The 20,721-nt window shown below is 38.3% G+C and overlaps 1 protein-coding gene across 1 annotated transcript in view; it reads right to left on the reverse strand.

Moving 5' to 3' along the window:
* The window catches only part of LOC150089278 (uncharacterized), a 158,507-nt gene that overhangs the window by 73,115 nt on the left and 64,671 nt on the right, over positions 1 to 20,721 (reverse strand). Inside the window, exon 4 of the mRNA XM_090368463.1 lies at positions 4,062 to 4,154. Coding sequence (XP_090224589.1) covers positions 4,062 to 4,154 — 93 coding nt within the window. The remainder of the gene's footprint in view (positions 1 to 4,061; positions 4,155 to 20,721) is intronic.

Raw genomic sequence — 20,721 nt, forward strand, 5'->3', positions numbered from 1 at the left:
TGAATAATATTTCGAATAACTTATTCAAGGTAGTGCAATATCATGGCAACTCGTTGTGAAGGTAGTATTCACAATATGAGATAAACTTAATAATGCCAATTAATAACTACTAAAGTAGTTGGCTATGAACAGAAATGATGCAATTGCACTAACTTGTATGCTAGTTAATTCTTTATGTAACCTGAGGCTTTAGCCCTAAACTATTCTATAATCTAAATTACTCCACATCATCAGGTGTCTCTCATATTGTGGAGTTATGCTTCACAACTAGGTTGTCATCATTGCAACACCAGGGTACCTCCCCACCCACTGATGAAAGCCCAAATAGCCTTGAAACGGTGCTGTCTGGGGAGCCTGATATTCACAGAGTTTCCGAGAATGGGTGAGACAACAGTCTTACCCACTGGAGAAGCGTTGCCTATTCGAGGAATATGAGTTTTTGAGTGGTGTGAGTTGAAGGAGTTAGTCCCTTTCATTCTTCTACACCATTTATTTTCTTCTTCCTCTCCTACTATAACTTTCCCTCTACTTTTTGCTTTTCTAAGTCTAATAAGGATAAGTGGATAATAGAGTTACTATCCCACACATAACAAAGAAGCTCTGAAACGGTACCATATGGGTGATGGTATCCACTGAGAATAAATAACAATAGTCTTCTCCTATGGTGAAGCATTACTTATTGGAGGTAGTGCAATATCATGGCAACTTATTGTGAAGGTATTCACAATATAAGATATACAGTAATACCCCGAAGTTACGCGATAGGTGGGTCCGACGAAAATCGCGTAAGTCGAATTCGCGTAAGTCGGGGTACAACTTTGCATATAAATACATATAAATTTTGCTTAATTGGGACCAAGGACTAACAAAAACACTAGTTTAGAAGAAAAATATTAATAAAATTGCAGTTCTTTATACATATTAATACAAAATATGTATTAAAAAAAACAAATGACTTACGTAAAAAAGTTATTTCGATGTCGATGGCTTCATAAAATCTAGCAAATTCGTCTGACGACACATCGCGTTCTTTTTTTCACGCAGAATTTCTTCGTAGCAAGCTAATAATTTTTTTTATTCCTTGCTTTGTAGCTATAACGCGTTCTTCGTTGGAGTCTCTGTTTTCTAAAATTTTTAAGCCCTTTACAATTGAGCCCTTTTCAGTTTTCAACCTCTCAAGTTTGCAATTGTCATGTGCTTTTCGCCGTTGCTTCATTTAGGCCTGTAGCACGTGCAATATCACATGGTCTTTCATTTCGCTCAAAGCGTTTCACAATTTCATATTTTTTCTCTATCGACAGAGGTGGACTGGCCATAAGCCTTACCGGGGAAACCCCGGTGGGCCAGTGTGATTTTGGCCATAAACCATAGTATGAGGCCACTATAAATTTTCCCGGGTAAGAATTTTTGACCCAGTCCGCCTCTGTTTATCGATAATTGCTTTTCTTTTTCTCTCTGAATCTGCAGTGTCTTCACCAGGACGCTTCCTTTTCACACCTTTTAATTAAGTATTTTACTCATTTTTAGGGAATAAAGCACAATTACAAAACGAGGAGGCACGCTTGATACGCATAAACAAAGCTGCGCGCATGTAGCAACTGAATAAACAACACCATAAAGGCAGAGATACACTATTAACACCTCACATTTCTAGGGGTTACTACCATAAAACAATAAAAATCCAGTTGCGTTTCTGCTAGTGAAATCTGTTATAAACTGGTAGTAAACTCGATCTAATTGCATTTGCGATTATACCGATAGCTGGAATTGTGTTGGTTTTTACGTTATTATGGTGAAATGTGTTTCCCCTTCACTGATATAAAAACATAAAAGCAACAAAGTTGAATTTTGTTCATCTTTCGCTCTCATTCTCCGCCGTCGCACCGTATATCGATAACATATGAAAAACGACCTTGAAGATAGTGGGCGGCAGCGTTGCCAAACGAAAAAAATCAAGAACCGCGTAACTCCGAGTTCGCGTAAGTCGGGGTATTACTGTACTTAATAATCCAATTAATAACTACTAAAGTATTTGGCTATGAACAGAAATGATGCAATTGCACTAACTTATACATCTTTAAATAGATAAATAAGTGTCCTAAACCTTTTTCTTAGAGTATTCAACAATGATTTCAGATTGTGCAAATCACCTTTTTCCCATTCCTGACAATTAAAATATAGCCTTTCTAATATAGAGAAAGGCTACATAGAGAAGTATCTTATCTCCTGCCTCTAATCTCAGAGGAAACCAGAAATTTCTGAAATTATGGCAACAAAACCAGTATGCTTTTAGACACACAGTTTCTTATTACACACCACAAGCAATAAAACAATAAATTTCCGAACAAATGTTTTTCCCATTTTTCTAACCAGTATGAAATTTCAATCATGTTTTCAATTACCCTAATAACTGTTTGTTCAACTACTAATTTTGCAGCTTCTGGAAACATTTTTCAAAAAAAAAAATCTACTTTTTGCAAATTACTGAAATCATTAAGAAAAATCATTTTCCTAATGCTTGAATTGCTGTCACCAAACTTATACATTTTTGGAATGAATTCATCCCTATGCCATTTCATTTGGTAAATTTCCAGCCTTTGTTTTATTGTAGGCTGCTTCGATTTCTCTGTCACATTTGGGACTTACTTGAAGATGTTGGAATTTTCCTAATAGTTACTAACCTCCATTTAATTACACAAAACATTTGCAGAATCTTCAATACTGAAGTTTAACATTGACATATATAAAGTATTGCATATGGGTAGCAGTAACCCCAGAGTAAAGTATCAACTGTCAACTGGGTGGTACTACACTCAGGGTAGTGGAGAATGAAAAAGACATGGGGATAATTATACAGTCAGATATGAAGTTTTCTGAGCAGAGCAGACAGGTGGCAAGAGCAGTTCATGGTGTCTTGTCAATGATATACAGGAATTTTGCTAGCAGGGATAAGGGGGCCTGACCATCCCCTTGTATAAGGCAATGGTCAGGCCACACCTTGAGTACTGTATACATGTCTAGAGGCCTCATTTTAGGAAATGATGTGGAGCTGCTGAAATGAGTACAGAGAACAGCAATGAGATTGGCGAGTGGTACAATGAGTTGCTCTTACCAAGAAAGGCTTAAGTTCTGCATATTACAGCTTCTGGAGACTAGGCACCTGCAGGGTGATCTAATTGAGGTGTATAAGGCCTTGAATGGTTTGAGCAAGCTGAATGTTGATGGGATTCTTCTTCTTGCACAGATTACTCACCTGTGGGGACATAAATTCAAATTGAGGAAAGACAATTGTAGAATAGATGTGTGGAAATTTGCCTTTAGCCAGAGGATGGTTGATAGTTGGAACAAACTTCCATCTGTTGTATTGGAGGTCAACAACTTAAATAAGTTAAAGCAGAACTAGACAAACTTCTGGAGTGAATGGATGGGTGAAACGGCATTTTTTTTTCTTAGCTGATGCTATATAAGCTTGCTTTCTTGCATCATATCCTCTGCTAATGTTAATGCTAATACCAGATACACAATTTTCATATACTTCTGATACTGTCATAAGATAAAACATTTTGGCTGGAATATAATTGCAACTTGGCTGATGTGCCATCTTCAAATGCATCACAGCTTCAGAAGCTGCCACATGTTGTATTCATAGTTTATAAACAAAAACTTCTTTATGATATCCAATATTTGTACTTAATGGTTCATTTTGAGGGCACCTATCTAAGTTTTACTTGTAATTATAGTACACAGCCTGCTGAAGTTAATGCCCATGTATAGAAGAGCACAGGCTATTAGTGACAAATCTGCTGACCAAGAAATCTTAGTACTTAAAGGGGTATCATGACTTAATTTAATTACAGCAAATTTAGGCCTGACACTGCTGAGTGGTCAGCACAAGGGTGTAGCAACACGTGTCTGAGTTGACCATGATTCTAGTCCACATGGCGGTTAAATACAGTTAATAATGAGTTGTTGTCAGAATGATTAGTTGTAAACTCTTCTGGCCTATGTGATCATGCCAGAATATAAACAGAACAAGTGAATAAAATCAATAATTTTCTAACCTTGCTGGAAATCAGTACGTCCACACCCACGGATAAGTAGTGCATCTCCTGTAAAAGCTTTCATCTGCTGATGAGAAACATACGTTACGCAACCTAAAATTGGGGAGAAAAATTGGAAAAGTGAATCAGCAAGAGGACGTGCATATATGTGTACACAACAGAATACTGAAGTGTTTCTTGTTGTATGTGCCTTTTGATTTAGGTTTTTTGTTTGCATATAGTAATAATCAAAGAAAACAATTCCCTTAGAAATAAAACTATATCTTTTATAAAAAATCAGCAATTATTTAATGATTTCAAAGAAATTAATACTTCTATATCTCATTATTTTTAAATTTTTGAAAACTAACATCCAGTCTATCAAGCTGATGAATAACTGAACATACGAGTTAGTACAAATGCATCATTTTTGTACGTAGTGTATACAAAAATTATGCATTTGCACTAACTTGTACATTCCATGAATCATATTGTAGTGTGAGGCTCTAGCCCAAAATTTGTCATAGTCTATACCAGCGGTTCCCAACTGGTGGTTCTCAAACCCCTAGGGGTTTGCAAAAGTGTTCCGGGGTGGGGGGAATTCACACTACAAATTCTGTAATGGCATCTGCTTAGATTTACATATGTATATTTCTGTAAACTACAAAATAGTTTAATATTAATTTATGCAGTTCAGTTCAAAATTTATATTTAGTTGTGGTTTGGGGCACACACACCCTTATATGGGAGTCTGGGTGCGAGGTTAGCCTGTGCGGGCATTGCTCCTTAAAGCTCTTCAAACAGAGAAGTTTTTCCTGATTTATTTTCTGCTTTATTAGTTTAAATTGTCATATTAACTTATTTTCTAGAGTAGCTTTATATTCCTAGTTACGATACTTAGTTTAAAGTTTAACTTAGACAGAGATTTCGTAGATATTACTTAGTATCGGTAACGGTATCAAATCCACGTGTCACAAACCAAATTTTTTTTTAACCAAATTTAGTCGATTTATTAACCAACTGTTATATCAAATTATCATCTATAAGTAGATTATAGACCTAGTCAGGATCCTTAGTTTATTCTAAATTGAGATAGCGAGATTTGGAAGCTAATCAATACTTACGAGTCCGTAGAAATACCGTTCGTGATTCCCGCCATTTTTACACGATAGCATAAGCTTAGTGTCGTATAGTGCATAATATAATATTGTCAATTAATCAGTAAATCTATTAATCTTGATAAACTTTATTGTCAATTAAATTGTACTTTTAACTCTATATATATATATATATATATATAACGACTTAATCGTAACAAATAATTAATACATAACTATAGTGGTACACGTGATACGGAAGTTGTATAAAGGGAACTCGTAGAAAACACTAGATACCGAAAAAAATATATATATAACATAACTGTTTTGGGATATAACTTAAGGATTTAATTTTTGTTTTGAATTTTATTGAATTAAATCGGAATCATGACTCTGACCAGAGCAGCAAAGCAAAAGGCTCAAGCTAATGGGAGTGCTGTGGTTCAGGGGAGAACTGAGGGGGGCAGTTGCCCTCTGAATCACAGTCTATTAAAATGCACTGTTTGCTTGATGTTTGCGGAGCAGTCGGGTACGGGACATGATACTGCCAAGGGGGATGTCTTTGTGTGTGCACGATGTAAGGAGTGCAAGGAAATCAGGCGACAACTCAGCGTTGTTATGGGCCTTTATGAGAGCTTGAAGGACAGGGTGGATGCCCTCGAAGGAAATAAATTGAGGGGCCCATCAAGCTCTCAGCTGCCCACATCAACGCCAGAGCTTGCACTTGGTCATCAGGCAACACAGAAGCAGCCCCCTAGTCAGAATGCGCTGGTCCCACAGGAACTAGTAGTTGTTGGTGACTCTATTGTCAGGGAAACGGGGAACATACTTTGTAAAAACGATAGGTGGAATAGGACCAGGGTATGTCTGCCAGGGGCAAAGGTTGATGACGTTGTAGAGCGGATATCATCTTTTAAGGGCACAAAAGGTGATATAGTTGTACACGTTGGCACTAATGATATTAAGAGTAGGAGACCGGCGGAATTACTTAGCAAGTACAGGTCACTGTTGAAAAAAAGCCGTGAATTAGGGTTGAACTTGAAAGTGTCTGCAATTCTGCCCAGACACGATAGGAGGGAGTATATGATGAGAGCCTTGTCGATCAATTCGGCCCTGGAGGGATTGTGCAAGGCTCAAGGGGTAGAATTTTTTTCAGCCTGGACTGTACTTGTTAACAGGAGAGATTGCTTCTACAGGGATGGGATACACTTAAATAGAAAGGGTGCAAGAATTTTTGCTGATGCTGTCGAGGCAGTGTTAGGTGGGTCGGAAAACTGCTAGTTGGGGGGGATACAAGGACTAATAGATTAACAGTAGCCACTGGCAGAGGTGGAAGTGATTCTTGCACTGCTTCTATTCAAATGAGCAGAAGTCTGAAAAACAAGATGCAGGATATTTCAGAGACTGCTGGTAGTCATTGCGGTACAAGTAAACACATGGGTTGTGTTAGGGTAGCTAAGAATAGAAACAGGTGCATGTATACCTGCGTGTACACCAATGCTAGGAGTTTGGTAAATAAATTTGATGAATTTGAGGTATTGCTCAAAACATCAAAGGCAGATATTGTTGGGATATCAGAGACGTGGTGTCACACAGATATAAGTAATGCGGAACTGGAATTTGGGGAATACAATGTGTATAGAAAGTATAGACAGGACAGGAGGGGAGGAGGGGTTATGCTATTAATTAAGAAACACATAAAGTCCAAGGAAGTGAAGCCAGTCGACATCGATGGACAGGGCAGTGTCGAGTCAGTTTGGTGCGACATAAGCATAGGGAAATCAAAATTGAGAGTAGGAGTGTGCTATAGGCCTAATGACTCTGATGAGTATAATAAGATATTGTACAGGGAAATAGAGTGGGCCAGTAAATCTGAGAGTCTTATAATGGGGGACTTTAATTTCCCAGATATTGACTGGAATTTGTGGGTTGGTCACTCGCACACTAGCAAGGCTTTTGTGGATTTATTGGATGATTGTTTTCTACATCAGCATGTTCGTGAGGCAACAAGAGGGAGCAATACTCTTGATCTGATTATCAGTAGTGATTCTTCATGCATTAAGAACCTGCAGATAAATGAACCACTAGGTGGCAGTGATCACAGTGTGTTGAAGTGGGATTTACTCAAGGAGGTAACTACCATCAGAGGTAAAGGGAAGGGTTTTTGTTTTCGTAAAGGCGACTATGATGGTCTGAGACAGTATTTAAATTCTATACAGTGGGACCAACTGATGATGTTACCAACAGCAAACTCAAAATGGGAAGCATTCAAGGAACTAATCTTGGAGGCTACCAGGCTTTACATACCAACTAAGAAATATTGTTCAAGGTTTAGGCCTAAATGGTTGTCAGATGAGCTAATGAGACATGTGGCAGAGAAGAAAAATGCATGGGATACATACAAATTAATGGGTGACATGGAAGCCTATGATAGATATAAGTTGGTCTGTAACCAAGTCACAAAGGAGATTAGGCAGGCAAAGGCAGACTATGAAAAATCCTTGGCAAAGGATGCAAAGAAAAACAGAAAAGAGTTTTTTACATACTTGAACTCGAAAAGGAAAGGGATGAATCAGATTGGTCCACTGGATATTGATGGTTCAACAGTTGAGGATCCTGCTCAGGTGGCTAACAATCTAAACGAGTATTTTGCATCTACATTCACGCATGAGGAGTTATTCAGGAAGGAGAATGATGTAGGTAAAGTAAACATTGGCAGTGAGCTGGATGATTTTGTAATAACTGAGAGGAAAGTGGAGGAGAGATTGTTGAGGATAAACATAAAAAAGGCACCTGGGGTGGATGGGATCTATCCAGTTATATTAAAGGAGGCAGCAAAGGAAGTATGCAAACCCCTAGCCATAATTATGAGAGCTTCTTTGGACTCAGGGGAGGTGCCCATAGACTGGAGATGTGCAAATGTAACCCCAATTCACAAAGGAGGATCAAAGGCTGACACAAGTAATTATAGACCTGTTAGTTTAACTTCTGTTCCAGGTAAATTAATGGAGGCACTGGTTAAAGAAGCACTGCAGGATCATCTAGACAAGAATTCAGTTATAGCTCAGACGCAGCATGGTTTTGTTAAGGGCAGGTCTTGCCTGACCAATTTGATTGGATACTATGATGTAGTCACAAAAGAACTGGATGCAGGGAATAACTTTGATATTATATATTTGGATCTTAGAAAGGCTTTTGATACTGTTGCACATGGAAGACTGCTGCACAAATTGGAGCAGTGTGGCATTGGAGGCAAATTGCTGCTATGGATAAGGGGATGGTTGAGTGGCAGAAGACAGAGAGTGGTAATCAATGGACACTGCTCAACGTGGACTAATGTTATTAGTGGAGTTCCTCAAGGTTCAGTGTTGGGTCCGTTGTTGTTTTCGGTGTTTATGAATGATATTGATGATGGGATATCAAGTTTAATGTCCAAGTTTGCAGATGATACAAAGGTTGGCAGGGTCGTTAAGGACAATACTGACGCTATGCTGCTGCAACAGGATCTGGAAAGGTTGAACAGATGGGCTGAGAGGTGGCAAATGAGGTTTAACATCGACAAATGTAAAGTGCTGCATATGGGAAACAGTAACCCCAGAGCAACGTATCAACTCTGCGGTACTACACTGACAGTGGTGGAGAATGAAAAGGACCTGGGGGTAATTGTGCAGGCAGATATGAAGTTCTCTGAGCAGTGCAGACGAGCTGCAAGAGTAGCGCATGGTGTCTTGTCAATGATATACAGGAATTTTTCTAGCAGGGATAAGGAGGTGATTATTCCCTTGTATAAGGCAATGGTAAGGCCACATCTTGAGTACTGTATACAGGTCTGGAGGCCTCATTTCAAGAAGGATGTAGAGCTGCTGGAATGGGTACAGAGAAGGGCAACAAGATTAGTAAATGGAACAAAGGGTTGCTCTTACGAAGAAAGGCTTAAGTTTTGCAAATTACAGAGTCTGGAGACTAGGCACCGGCGAGGTGATCTGATAGAGGTGTATAAGGCTTTGAATGGTTTGAGCATGCTCAATGCCAATGGGATTCTTCATCTTTCTCAGAATAATCACCTCAGAGGGCATAAATTCAAATTGAGGAAGGACGGATGTCGGATAGATGTGCGGAAATTTGCCTTTGGCCAGCGGGTGGTTGGTTGGTGGAACCGACTTCCATCACTTGTTGTTGAAGTTGATAGCCTAAACAAATTTAAAGCTCAACTGGACAGGTATTTCGAACGAACGGAGGGGTGAAATGGGAGTGGGTGTTTTTTTTTTTTTTTTTTTTTTTTTGGCTGATGCTGAGTAAGCTTGCTTTCTTGCATCATATGCCTCTGCTAATGCTAATGCTAATGCTAATATAGCTAGCATGTGCGACAAGATGTTACTGGTGGGGGGGCATGTGCCAATATTAGCATTAGCATTAGTAGAGGCATATGATGCAAGAAAGCAAGCTTATGCAGCATCAGCCAAAAAAAAAAAAACATTTCCATTTCACCCCTCCGTTCGTTCAAAATACCTGTCCAGCTGAGCCATAAATTTAATTAGGCTATCAACTTCCACAACAAGGTATGGAAGTCTGTTCCACCAACCAACTACCCGCTGGCTAAAGGCAAATTTCCGCACCTCTCTCTTTCCTCAATCTGAATTTATGCCCTCTCAGGTGATTATTCTGAGCAAGAGGAAGAATCCCATCAGCATTGAGCATGCTCAAACCATTCAAGGCATTATACACCTCTATCAGATCACCTCGCCGGTGCCTAGTATCCAGACACTGTAATTTGCAAAACTTAAGCCTTTTTTCGTAAGAGTAACCCTTTGTTCCATTCACTAATCTTGTTGCTCTTCTCTTTACTCGTTTCAGCAGCTCTACATCCTTCATGAAATGAAGCCTCCAGACCTGTATACATACTCAAGGTGTGGCCTGATCATTGCCTTATACAAGGGAATAATCACCGACTTATCCCTGCTAGAAAAATTCCTGTATATCATTGACAAGATACCATGAGCTACTCTTGTAGACGTCTGCACTGCTCAGAGAACTTCATACCTGCCTGCATAATCATATCTACCTGGTTCTTGAGGTTGTCACAGACATTCTCTCAGATATGCCAGACAAGCTGTACTTGCTACCTGGGAGTCTAAAACGCTGATGGAAATGATATTCGGGTGACACTCAAGTCAAGTGGACCCAATTTCGGCGAAGTCCGGACGGTCTGTGACAGCCAAATCCTTTGCTTGCACCTTCATGATGGTGGGACTGTTAGTAATCCTGGGTATAACCTCCATGCAAAAGTACATGGTGGGTGACCTCCCGGGTGTGAACCAACGTAAGAAGGGGTCGAGGTGTAGCGCCCACACCACATGGAGGAACGCCGCCCCTCTATGTTACCAGGCAGTACTAGGTGGTAGATGACTCTCATCAACCGGTGAAATACCACCACTTTGCTTATTGGAGGCTTGAAGTGGTGGAACCCATGTTTAGTCTCTAGAGCTAAGTTCCGGTCAACCCTTCCCTATTTCTTCCATCATGCAGTATGAGTGATGACTTTTGAGGCTATCATGAATGTCGTGGCGAGATCAAATATTCCTTATGTTTCGAGGGTACAGCTCTAAAACGGTGTTTGCAGGCTGGCCGCTAGTTAGTACACTGGACTGAACCTATTGGTAACTCTCTAGGAGGCTTCCGGATCAGCTAGTGTATAATCTTTCTACCTCTACTCTGTCAGATAGTGACTGGAGGGAGTCCGAGTAGTGTGTATGCGGGGAGCGTTGTCGAGGCCACGTTATGTCAAGGATTTGTGTATATTCTCACCATGTGTACGCCATATCCAAAAATTTCATTACTTCATACAGCATGTCCCACCCACTTTTTCTTACTATTCAATACACCATGAATTGTCAAACTAATAGAGCAAGCTTATCTGCGAAAAGATCTAAACCTCCCAAGCACTTCCTAATTCATTTCACAAATATGCATGGTCTCAATTCTAATCTCAACGATGTCCATTTCCACTTGCAGTCTGCCAAACCCTATGTACTTTTTCTGACAGAATCTCAGTTATCAGTTGATTCAACTACTGCTCATCTCAGATGCCCAAATTATTCGCTGTATGATTCCTTTCGCCTCAAAGGTGGTATTTATGCATATGTCTGTTCTGATATTCCCTGTCAGCGACTTGGCAATTTGGAATCTCCTCTCTTTGATCTTCTCTGGCTTAAAATCTCTCTACCTCATTGTGTCAAATTCATCTGTTGTCTCTACCGTTCTCCCAGCTCCACTAATCACTTGGAGCTCTTTGACTTCCTCTATTTGAAACTTGAATTTCTCCAGTCCAACTTTCCTAACAGTGAGGTAATTTTCCTTGGTGATTTTAATGTTCACAACTCCAGCTGGCTTCTGTTTTCTAGTCACACCGACCCAGCAGGTCAAGATGCTGAGGCTTTTGCAATTACTAATGATCTAGCACAGATTGTACATTTACCTACAAGAATACCGGACAATACTAATCATACAGCCAATACGCTTGATCTTTTTCTCACAAATAACCCTTCTAAGCACACGGTCGAAGTGAGAGGTCCTTTAGGCACTTCAGATCACAACTTGGTGATTGTCTCTTCTCCAATGGAACCTTTATCTCATGGCTATTCCCAACCTCGTGTTGTTTGGCATTACAAGAATGCAAAATGGGATAACCTGCTAGACTTCTTTTCTTCTTTTCCTTGGTTGGATTACTGTTTCAAAACTTCTAATGTCAACGTTTACTCAGATCGTATCAGTGAAATTATTCTTGCAGGAATGGAATCCTTTATCCCACACTCTACTTTAAAATCTCGTCCTTTCTCCAAACATTGGTTTTCCAATAAATGTGCTAAGACTGTTTAAGAGAAAAATGTTGCATATCGTAATTGGCTTGTTTCCAACTCTTCAGTTTCATATTTTGCCTACACCAGAGCTCGCAACAATTGTAAAGCAGTTATTAATCAGTCCATACTAGAGTTTGAACAGGCTAAGAGTAGAAAACTTGCTTCTTGCCCTAATTGTAGCCGAGCATTCTGGTCTCTTGCCAAAGCTATTGGCCGCAACTTTTGCCCATCTCTGCTTCCACCCCTGTCCAAACCAGATGGTTCTGTTGTCACTTCAGCCAAGGATAAAGCTGACCTGCTAGCATCCCATTTTTCTTCCAGCCCATGTATTAATGATCTTGGTAAAACACCTCCCACCATTCCCAACACGCTCCTTTCAATGCCTCCTGTGGTCTTCCGTCAAAAGGATATCAGAAGGATTTTGACGAATCTTGATGCTAAGAAAGCTCCAGGCCCCGATGGTATTTCTCCATTTGTTCTCAAAACCTGTACTCCTTAACTTACTCCTATTCTTTGCCGCCTTTTTTCACTTTCTTATTCCAAAGGTGTTTTTCTTTCTACTTGGAAATTTGCTCATATCCATTCCTAAAAAGGGTGACAAATCCCTCCCATCCAATTATCATCCCATTGCAATTACTTCTACTCTTTCTAAAGTAATGGAGAAATCAATTAACTGCCAACTGTTAAACTACCTAGAAACCTTCCGTCTGATCAACGATCGCCAGTATGGATTCCGTCAGTGTCGATCCACTGGTGATATTCTGGCTTATGTTACGCGTTTATGGAAAGTTTCGGTGAAACACAAGTTGTTGCTCTTGACATCTGAAAGGCTTTTGATCGTGTCTGGCATAAAGGTCTTCTAAACAAGCTTCCATCTTATGGTTTGCCAACTGTTTTGAGTAATTGGTTATCCAGTTTTCTCTCTGATCGCTCACTGAGGGTGATGGTAGATGGCTCTCTGTCTTCTAACTTCTCCACTAATGCCGGTGTCCCCCAAGGTTCAGTTCTTTCCCCCACTCTTTTCCTCTTGTATATTAATGACCTTCTTCCATTGACTGGAAATCCTATCCATAGTTTTGCCGATGATAACACATTGCATTCCACTTTCCATTTTGAGAAACCTTGTCCTGCTCAATCAGCTTCAACTTCTTGAAAATCTGCTACCAATTCCTTAAATGCCAATCTTCAGGTAATTCTACAGTGGGGCAAAGACAACTTAGTTGATTTCAACCCTTCTAAAACTCAGTCTTGTCTTATATCTCGCAAAAAGGATTCTTCTGCTCCTATGCTTATCTTTAGTGACACTCCGATTTCTAGGCAAATGATATATCACTTTGGGGGATTACCCTGACTTCTAATCTCTCTTGGCACATGCACATTACAAATATTGCTTCCTCTGCATCTAAAAAACTTGGTTTTCTCTTTCGCTCTCGGCGTTACTTTTCTTCCCAACAGCTACTCACTCTGTATAAATCGCAAATCCGCCCTGCCATGGAATATTGTTCCCACATTTGGGGTGGTGCCCCCAAAACCTCTCTCAGGCTTCTTGATTCCATTCAGAAGAAGGCAGTTAGGTTAATTAATGATTCAACTCTAACAGAGTCTCTCCACTCGCCTTCTCATAGATGTACTGTTTCTGCTGCATGCCTCGTCTACAGATACTTCCATGGGCACTGTTCTTCTGAATTGGCTTCTATAATTCCCACTCTGTCTTTCAAAACAGTCCGAACACATGCCGCCACCAGCCAACATCCATTTACTGTTCAACTTCAAACCCATAGAACCAACTTTCATCTTCCTCATTTATTCATTCAACTGCCGTTTTCTGGAACAACTTTCCTTCATACGTATTTCCTGAAAATTACAATCTACAGAAGTTCAAGTCCAATGTCAACAAATATCTCCTTTCATCTTCTCAACCTCCAACCCAGGCACGGTACTAAGTACTATAGGTTCTAATACCTCTCGTGTTTGGGGGTCACAAAAAAAAAAAAAAATACCCCCAGGTCCTTGTCATTCTCTACCACTGTCAGTGTAGTACTACAGAGTTTATACATTGCTCTGCGATTGCTGTTTCCCATATGTAGTACTTTACATTTGTCAATGTTAAACTTCATTTGCCACCTCTCAACCCATCTGCTCAACCTTTCCAGATCCTGTTGCCTCAGCAGCATAGCGTCAGTAGTGTCCTTAACAACTCTGCCAACCTTTGTATCGTCAGCAAACTTGGACATAAAGCTTGATATACCATCATCAATATCATTTATAAATACAGAAAACAATAATGGACCCAACCCTGAGGTACTCCACTAATAACATCAGTCCACGATGAGCAGTGTCCATTGATTACCACTCTATCTTCTCCCGCTCAACCATCCGTTTATCCATAGCAGCAATTTGCCTCCAATGCCACACTGCTCCAATTTGTGCAGCAGTCTTCCCTGTGCAACAGTATCAAAAGCATTTCTAAGATCTAAATTTATAATATCAAAGTTATTCTCTGCATCCAGTTCTTTTGTGACTGTATCATAGTATCCAATCAAATTGGTCAGGCAAGACTTTCCCTTAACAAAACCATGCTGTGTCCGAGCTATAACTGAAGTCTTTTCTAGATGATCCTGCAGTGCTTCTTTAATCAGTGCCTCCATTAATTTTCCTGAAACAGAAGTTAAACTCACAGGTCTATAATTCCTTGTGTCAGCCTTTGATCCTCCTTTGTGAATTGTGGTCACATTTGCATATCCTCAGTCTATGGGTACCTCCCCTGAGTCCAAGGAAGCTCTCACAATTTTGGCTAGGGTTTGCTTATTTCCTTTGCTGCCTCCTTTAATATAACTGGATAGATCCCATCCACCCCGGGTGCCTTTCTTGTGTTTATATCTTCAACAATTTCTCCTCCACTTTACTTTCAGTTATTACAAGATTATCTAGCTTATTGCCAGAGTTGAATGCACCACTGGCATTCCCCTCGCTGAATAACTCCTCATGTGTGAATGTCGATGCAAAATATTCATTTAGCAGGATCATCAACAGTTGAACCATCGATATCAAGTGGACCAATCTGATTCATCCCCTTCCTTCTAGAGTTTACATAAGTAAAGAACTCTTTGCTGTTTTTCTTTACATCCTTTGCCAAAGATTTCTTGTAATCTGCCTTTGCCTAACCTCCTTTGTAACTTGGTTACAGACCAGCTTATATCTATCATAGGCTTCTGTGTCACATGTTAATTTATATGTATCCCATGCATTTTTCTTCTCTGCCATATGTCTCATTAGTTCATCTAACATCAATTTAGGCCTAAAACTTGAACAATATTTCTTAGTTGGTATGTAAAGCCTAGTAGCTTCCAAGATAAGTTCTTTGAATGCTTCCCATTTTGAATTTGCTGTTGGTAACATCATCAGTTGGTCCCACTGTATAGAAGTTAAATACTGTCTCAGACCATCGTAGTCGCCTTTACAAAAGCAAAAACCCTTCCCTTTACCCCTGATGGTAGTTACCTCTTTGAGTAAATCCCACTTCAGCACATTGTGATCACTGCCACCTAGTGGTTCCTCTATCTGCAGATTCTTAATGAATGAAGAATCACTACTGATAATCAAATCAAGAGTATTACTCCCTCTAGTTTCCTCCTGAACATGCTGATGTAGAAAACAATCATCCAATAAATCCACAAAAGCCTTGCTAATGTGTGAGTGACCAACCCACAAATTCCAGTCAATATCTGGGAAATTAAAATCCCCCATTATAAGACTCTCTGATTTACTGGCCCACTCTATTTCCCTGTACAGTTTCTTATTATACTCATCAGAGCCTATAGCACACTCCTACTCTCAATTTTGATCTCCCAATGCTTATGTCACACCAAACTGACTCGACACTGCACTGTCCAGCGATGTCGACTTCACTTCCTTGGATTTTATGTGTTTCTTAACTAATAGCATAACCCCTCCTCCCTTCTTATCCTTTCTGTACACATTGTACTCCCCAAATTCCAGTTTGCATTCCTTATATCTGTGTGACACCACGTCTCTGATATCCCAACAATATCTGCCTTTGATGTTTTGAGCAATACCTCAAATTCATCAAATTTATTTTCCAAACTCCTAGCATTGGTGTACACACAAGTGTACATGCACCTGTTCCTATTTTTAGCTACCCTAACACAACCCACGTGTTTACTTGTACCGCAATGACTCCCAGCAGTCTCTGAAATATCCTGCATCTTGTTTTCCAGGCTGCTGCTCATTCTAATAGAAGCAGTGCAAGAATCACTTTCACCTCTGCCAGTGGCTACTGTTAATTTATTAATCCTTTAGCCCCCCCCCCCAAGCTAGCTGTTTTCAGACCCATCTAACACTGCCTCAATAGCATCAGCAAATATTCTTGCACCCTTTCTATTTAAGTGTATTCCATCCCTGTAGAAGCAGTCTCTCCTGTTAACAAATACAGACCAGGCTGAAAAAAATTCTACCCCTTGAGCCTTGCACGATCTCTCCAGGGCCGAATTGATTGACAAGGCTCTCATCATATACTACTTCCTATTGTGTCTAGGCAGAATTGCAGACATATGTATCACACAGTTTGCTGTGGTAAAAGGGTTATAAAAATTATAACTAATAATAATAAACAAAGATAGAATAAAGTAAAGTAAAGTTAAATATAAAGTAAAGAATTACCAAAAAAAGAAACCACATCTCCCACAATTTCTTATAACTGGTTTACTATCTTGCAATATATCATGTTAAATAAACATTTTCCATACTAAATTTTTTTTAATTCCCAAAGACCATTGTTATGTGTAGATATCTAATAATAATTTTATATTATTACACAAAATCGTTTATAAAAATGTAGTACTGGAAATATAAAAATAAAAATTCGAAACTATTATACGATTTCAGAGAATATAGGCTTAGTGGTTTGTGATAAAAATATTATATTGAAAGGGATTGGCAAGTCAAAAAAGGTTGGGAACAGCTGGTCTATACTTTTGTATACCGTTTGGCATCTCTCATACTGTGGAGTTATACTTCACAACTGGGTTGTCACTTGTTGCAACACCTGAATACCTATTCGCCCAGCGAGGAGAGGCCAAGAAGCCTTGAAACAGTGCCATCTGTGTGGTGGTATTCTCGGATAATAAGTAACATTAGTCTTCTCCATTGGTGAAGCTTAACTTATTCGAGGCAGTTCAATTTCATGGCAACTCACTGTGAAGGTTTTCACAATATGGGAAATATGAGAAATATAAGTAAAACGATGCAAATTTACTTAAAAAACACTACATAATTATTCATTTGCACTAATTCATAAATTCATTGAATCTTATCGTAGTGTGAGGCTCTAGCTCAAAATTTCTCACAGCCGATGAATGATTAATTTAAATGAAATCATACCCCCATATACAATGCAGATATAGTCACAACAAATGCAATATAGATTGAAACAATGTGGAACACTGATTTGTGAACACTAAATGTTCCTGAAAAGTGATTCATAAATTGGGAGAGATTTTACTATATATATAATGGTGTAATGAGACGTGCTCCAAAAATAATGAAAGTTTTGTTCCCAAAAATCCACAACTGCAAAAACTATGACATTTATGTAAGATATATATGTCCTAACAACAAAATTAAAGTTTTTTTAAACAATAAGATTTTAAAATAATGATAATTTAACTACAATATACAGCAGAGGCAGACTATATTTAAGGAGCCACATATGAGTTAATGAAGCATACAAGAATTTTAATATTCAGAAAAAGAAAATATTTACAATAGCACCTCAGTTTAGCACAACTCTGAACTTACATATAGAGAGCTATTACTGCATAATTTAAACAGAAATATACAACTGCAGAAATAAACAAGTCAACCCCAGCTGCCTTCTAATGCAAACTGTTAACCTAATAGTAAACTGTCACACCTTATAGCAGCTGCAATAAAATTATCAAAAAACTGCTCATTTACTCACTGGAAACATGAAAGGACATCAGAAAGAACAGCACAGTTACCTCTGGACAATAAAATAAATTATCTAAAACAGAAATCACTTATCTAGAGGGAAATACTGTTGGTAACTTGCACTTTCAATCACATGTTCTTGATACCATATTTGACCAAAAATATACTTTAAATATATTTAATAATAATATATGTTAAATATAATATATTTAACTGCATATACAGTTTATGTTAAATTGTTAAATATGTTACCTACAGTGCATAAAGGCTGAATATATTTCATTCTAACCCATTTTCCTTCCATAAATGCTTTATGAATTCACACAGAAAAGTCTGTAAATCAAATAGCAGTAGCAAATGAGGCAAGAAAGAAAGCTTATATAGCATCAACACACACACACACACACACACACACACACACACACACACACACACACACACACACACACACACACACACACACACACACACACACACCCATCCACCAAGAATTTTTCTAGTTCTTCCTTGAATTTATTCAAACCATCCAGTTCCACAACAGACGGAAACATATTCCAACAATCACCTACTTGCTGGCTGAAGGCAAACTGCCACACATCTATCCTGAAACCATCCTCCCTCAACTTAAATTTATACCATAAATATTGAAAACAACAATGAGCCCAGCACTGAACCCTGGGGAGCTCCACTGATAACATTAGTCCATGAAGAGCAGTTCCAACTGATAACGACTCTCTGTCTTCTTCCACTTAACCACCCCTTTATCCATAGCAATAACTTGCCATTAATGTTACATTGCAGCAGTCTTCTATGTGCAACAGTATCAAAAGTCTTCCTGAAATCCAAGTACATAACTTTAACCTTTTGTGTATGTAGAATCTGTGCTATCCTGGATTGTTCAAATGAACTGAACCTATTTGATCAATACATAGGCAATATAATGGCAAAATTCTGTAATACAACTTTCATTATTAAAATTGCAATGGTTTATATATAATAAACAGTAAATAGTGAAAATATTCTTATCAAAAGTAAAAAAACAAAGGCAATTTAATCATAGTAAATAACATATAAAAAACAAGGTATATACAAAATACATTTATAAACAAAAATTATTGCTACAAAAAAAAAAAAAAAAAAAAAAAAAAAAAAAAATGTAAAAAAAAATCCACACCGGAAAAAATGCAAAATGATCCTGCTATAAAGCATGACATTACATTACAAAAGAATAATGCATAATAGAAATTTACATACTACATCATACACATTTTCATATAATAGGTGGTGATAATTTCCATAAAACGTATAAATTGTCATCACTTAACCTATTTTCAAACTTATTTTATCAATACATGATTGGTAAATAACATTAAAACTCAAAGGTTATAAATAGCTATTGAAATAAAACAAACATGAACAATACTGTTTTGTTTTGTTTTGTTTTTAATGACTAATTTTTTCAATGGAGGAAAAATGGGACTCACTTTGTATTAGGCTGGTTTTTTAAAGAATAAATTTAAGTAGTAGTAGTAGTGGCAAATGGTGCAAGAAAGCAAGCTTATACAGTATCAGCAAAAAAAAAAAAACCTTCCCATTTCATTTGTCCATCCTCTTTAACAGTCTATCTAGTTCTTCCTTGAATTTATTCAACCTACCCACCTCTAACAACACTAGATGTTAACAAGGTCAGTCTTTTAATGTTCAGATCCACATCAGAACTTTTTCACCAAAACTTTAGAAATTACAATTTTATTTCAATATCTAACGCTTTCTGTTTTTTTGAAACACTATTTTATTATCGTAATTTTTTTTTAAATTTATTTGTTAACAGTACAGGAAGAAAGAATATATATAAGAAATGTATATAAATTTTTAAACACAAAAAATAACAAAGCAAAATACACACAAAACATGATCACAGACAACCACAAACTGAAATGATGCTAATGAAAAAAAGTATATGGCAGAGCAAGAGTTTTGTGCACATAATTTAAAGTTTCATGCACATAATGGTGGAAAAGGTGCCATATAAATATGTAATTTGAAATGCACATTGTAGGATGGTACATTACAGAAGGATGAGTTGTGTATGTACACCGATGAGCCAAAACATTATGACCACAAAGTCATTATGCAAATCGAAGCAACTGCAGTTTGACAAAGGGCAAATTGTCAACTTGTGTTGCAACTGCTGCAACACAAGTGGTGCTACAAATAATTCAGACCTAGTGTTTGAATGCAGCCATCTCAGTAGCCAGAATTCTTGTGCAAATAGGTGCTTCAGAGTATTGGGGTGCCAAATCCCCACAACTCCACTGCATAAAGAATGGAGGAGTGATGGTTGACGTAGCACTTAGTTATGCAAAGGGAATCAACATATACCAGATGCTGCCTTGCATTCCATTTCAGCTTCTGCATTCTTGCTGTGATGAGATAAAGGTGATTATACTAAATACTAATTATTGGGCAAAAACAACAAAGAGTTCTTTGCTGTGGCCTTGTGTTAATATTAAGACTGGGGTGTCTTTTAATTTTAATCAAGTCAATTCAAAATCATGAATTGATATCTGATCATCACAGTTGTGACATGTTAATTTTCTTGGAACTGCTGCCAGATAGCCAGTTGTTGATATCGATGGGTCAACTGTTGATGATCCTGCTCAGGTAGCTAACAAACTAAATGAATATTTTGCATTGACATTCACACATGAGGAGTTATTCAGCGAGGGGAATGCCACAGGTGTATTCAACTCTGGC

Source organism: Mastigoproctus giganteus, chromosome 2 (assembly GCF_048544385.1).
Source record: "Mastigoproctus giganteus isolate SK-2022 chromosome 2, ASM4854438v1, whole genome shotgun sequence".
Classification (NCBI taxonomy): domain Eukaryota; kingdom Metazoa; phylum Arthropoda; class Arachnida; order Uropygi; family Thelyphonidae; genus Mastigoproctus; species Mastigoproctus giganteus.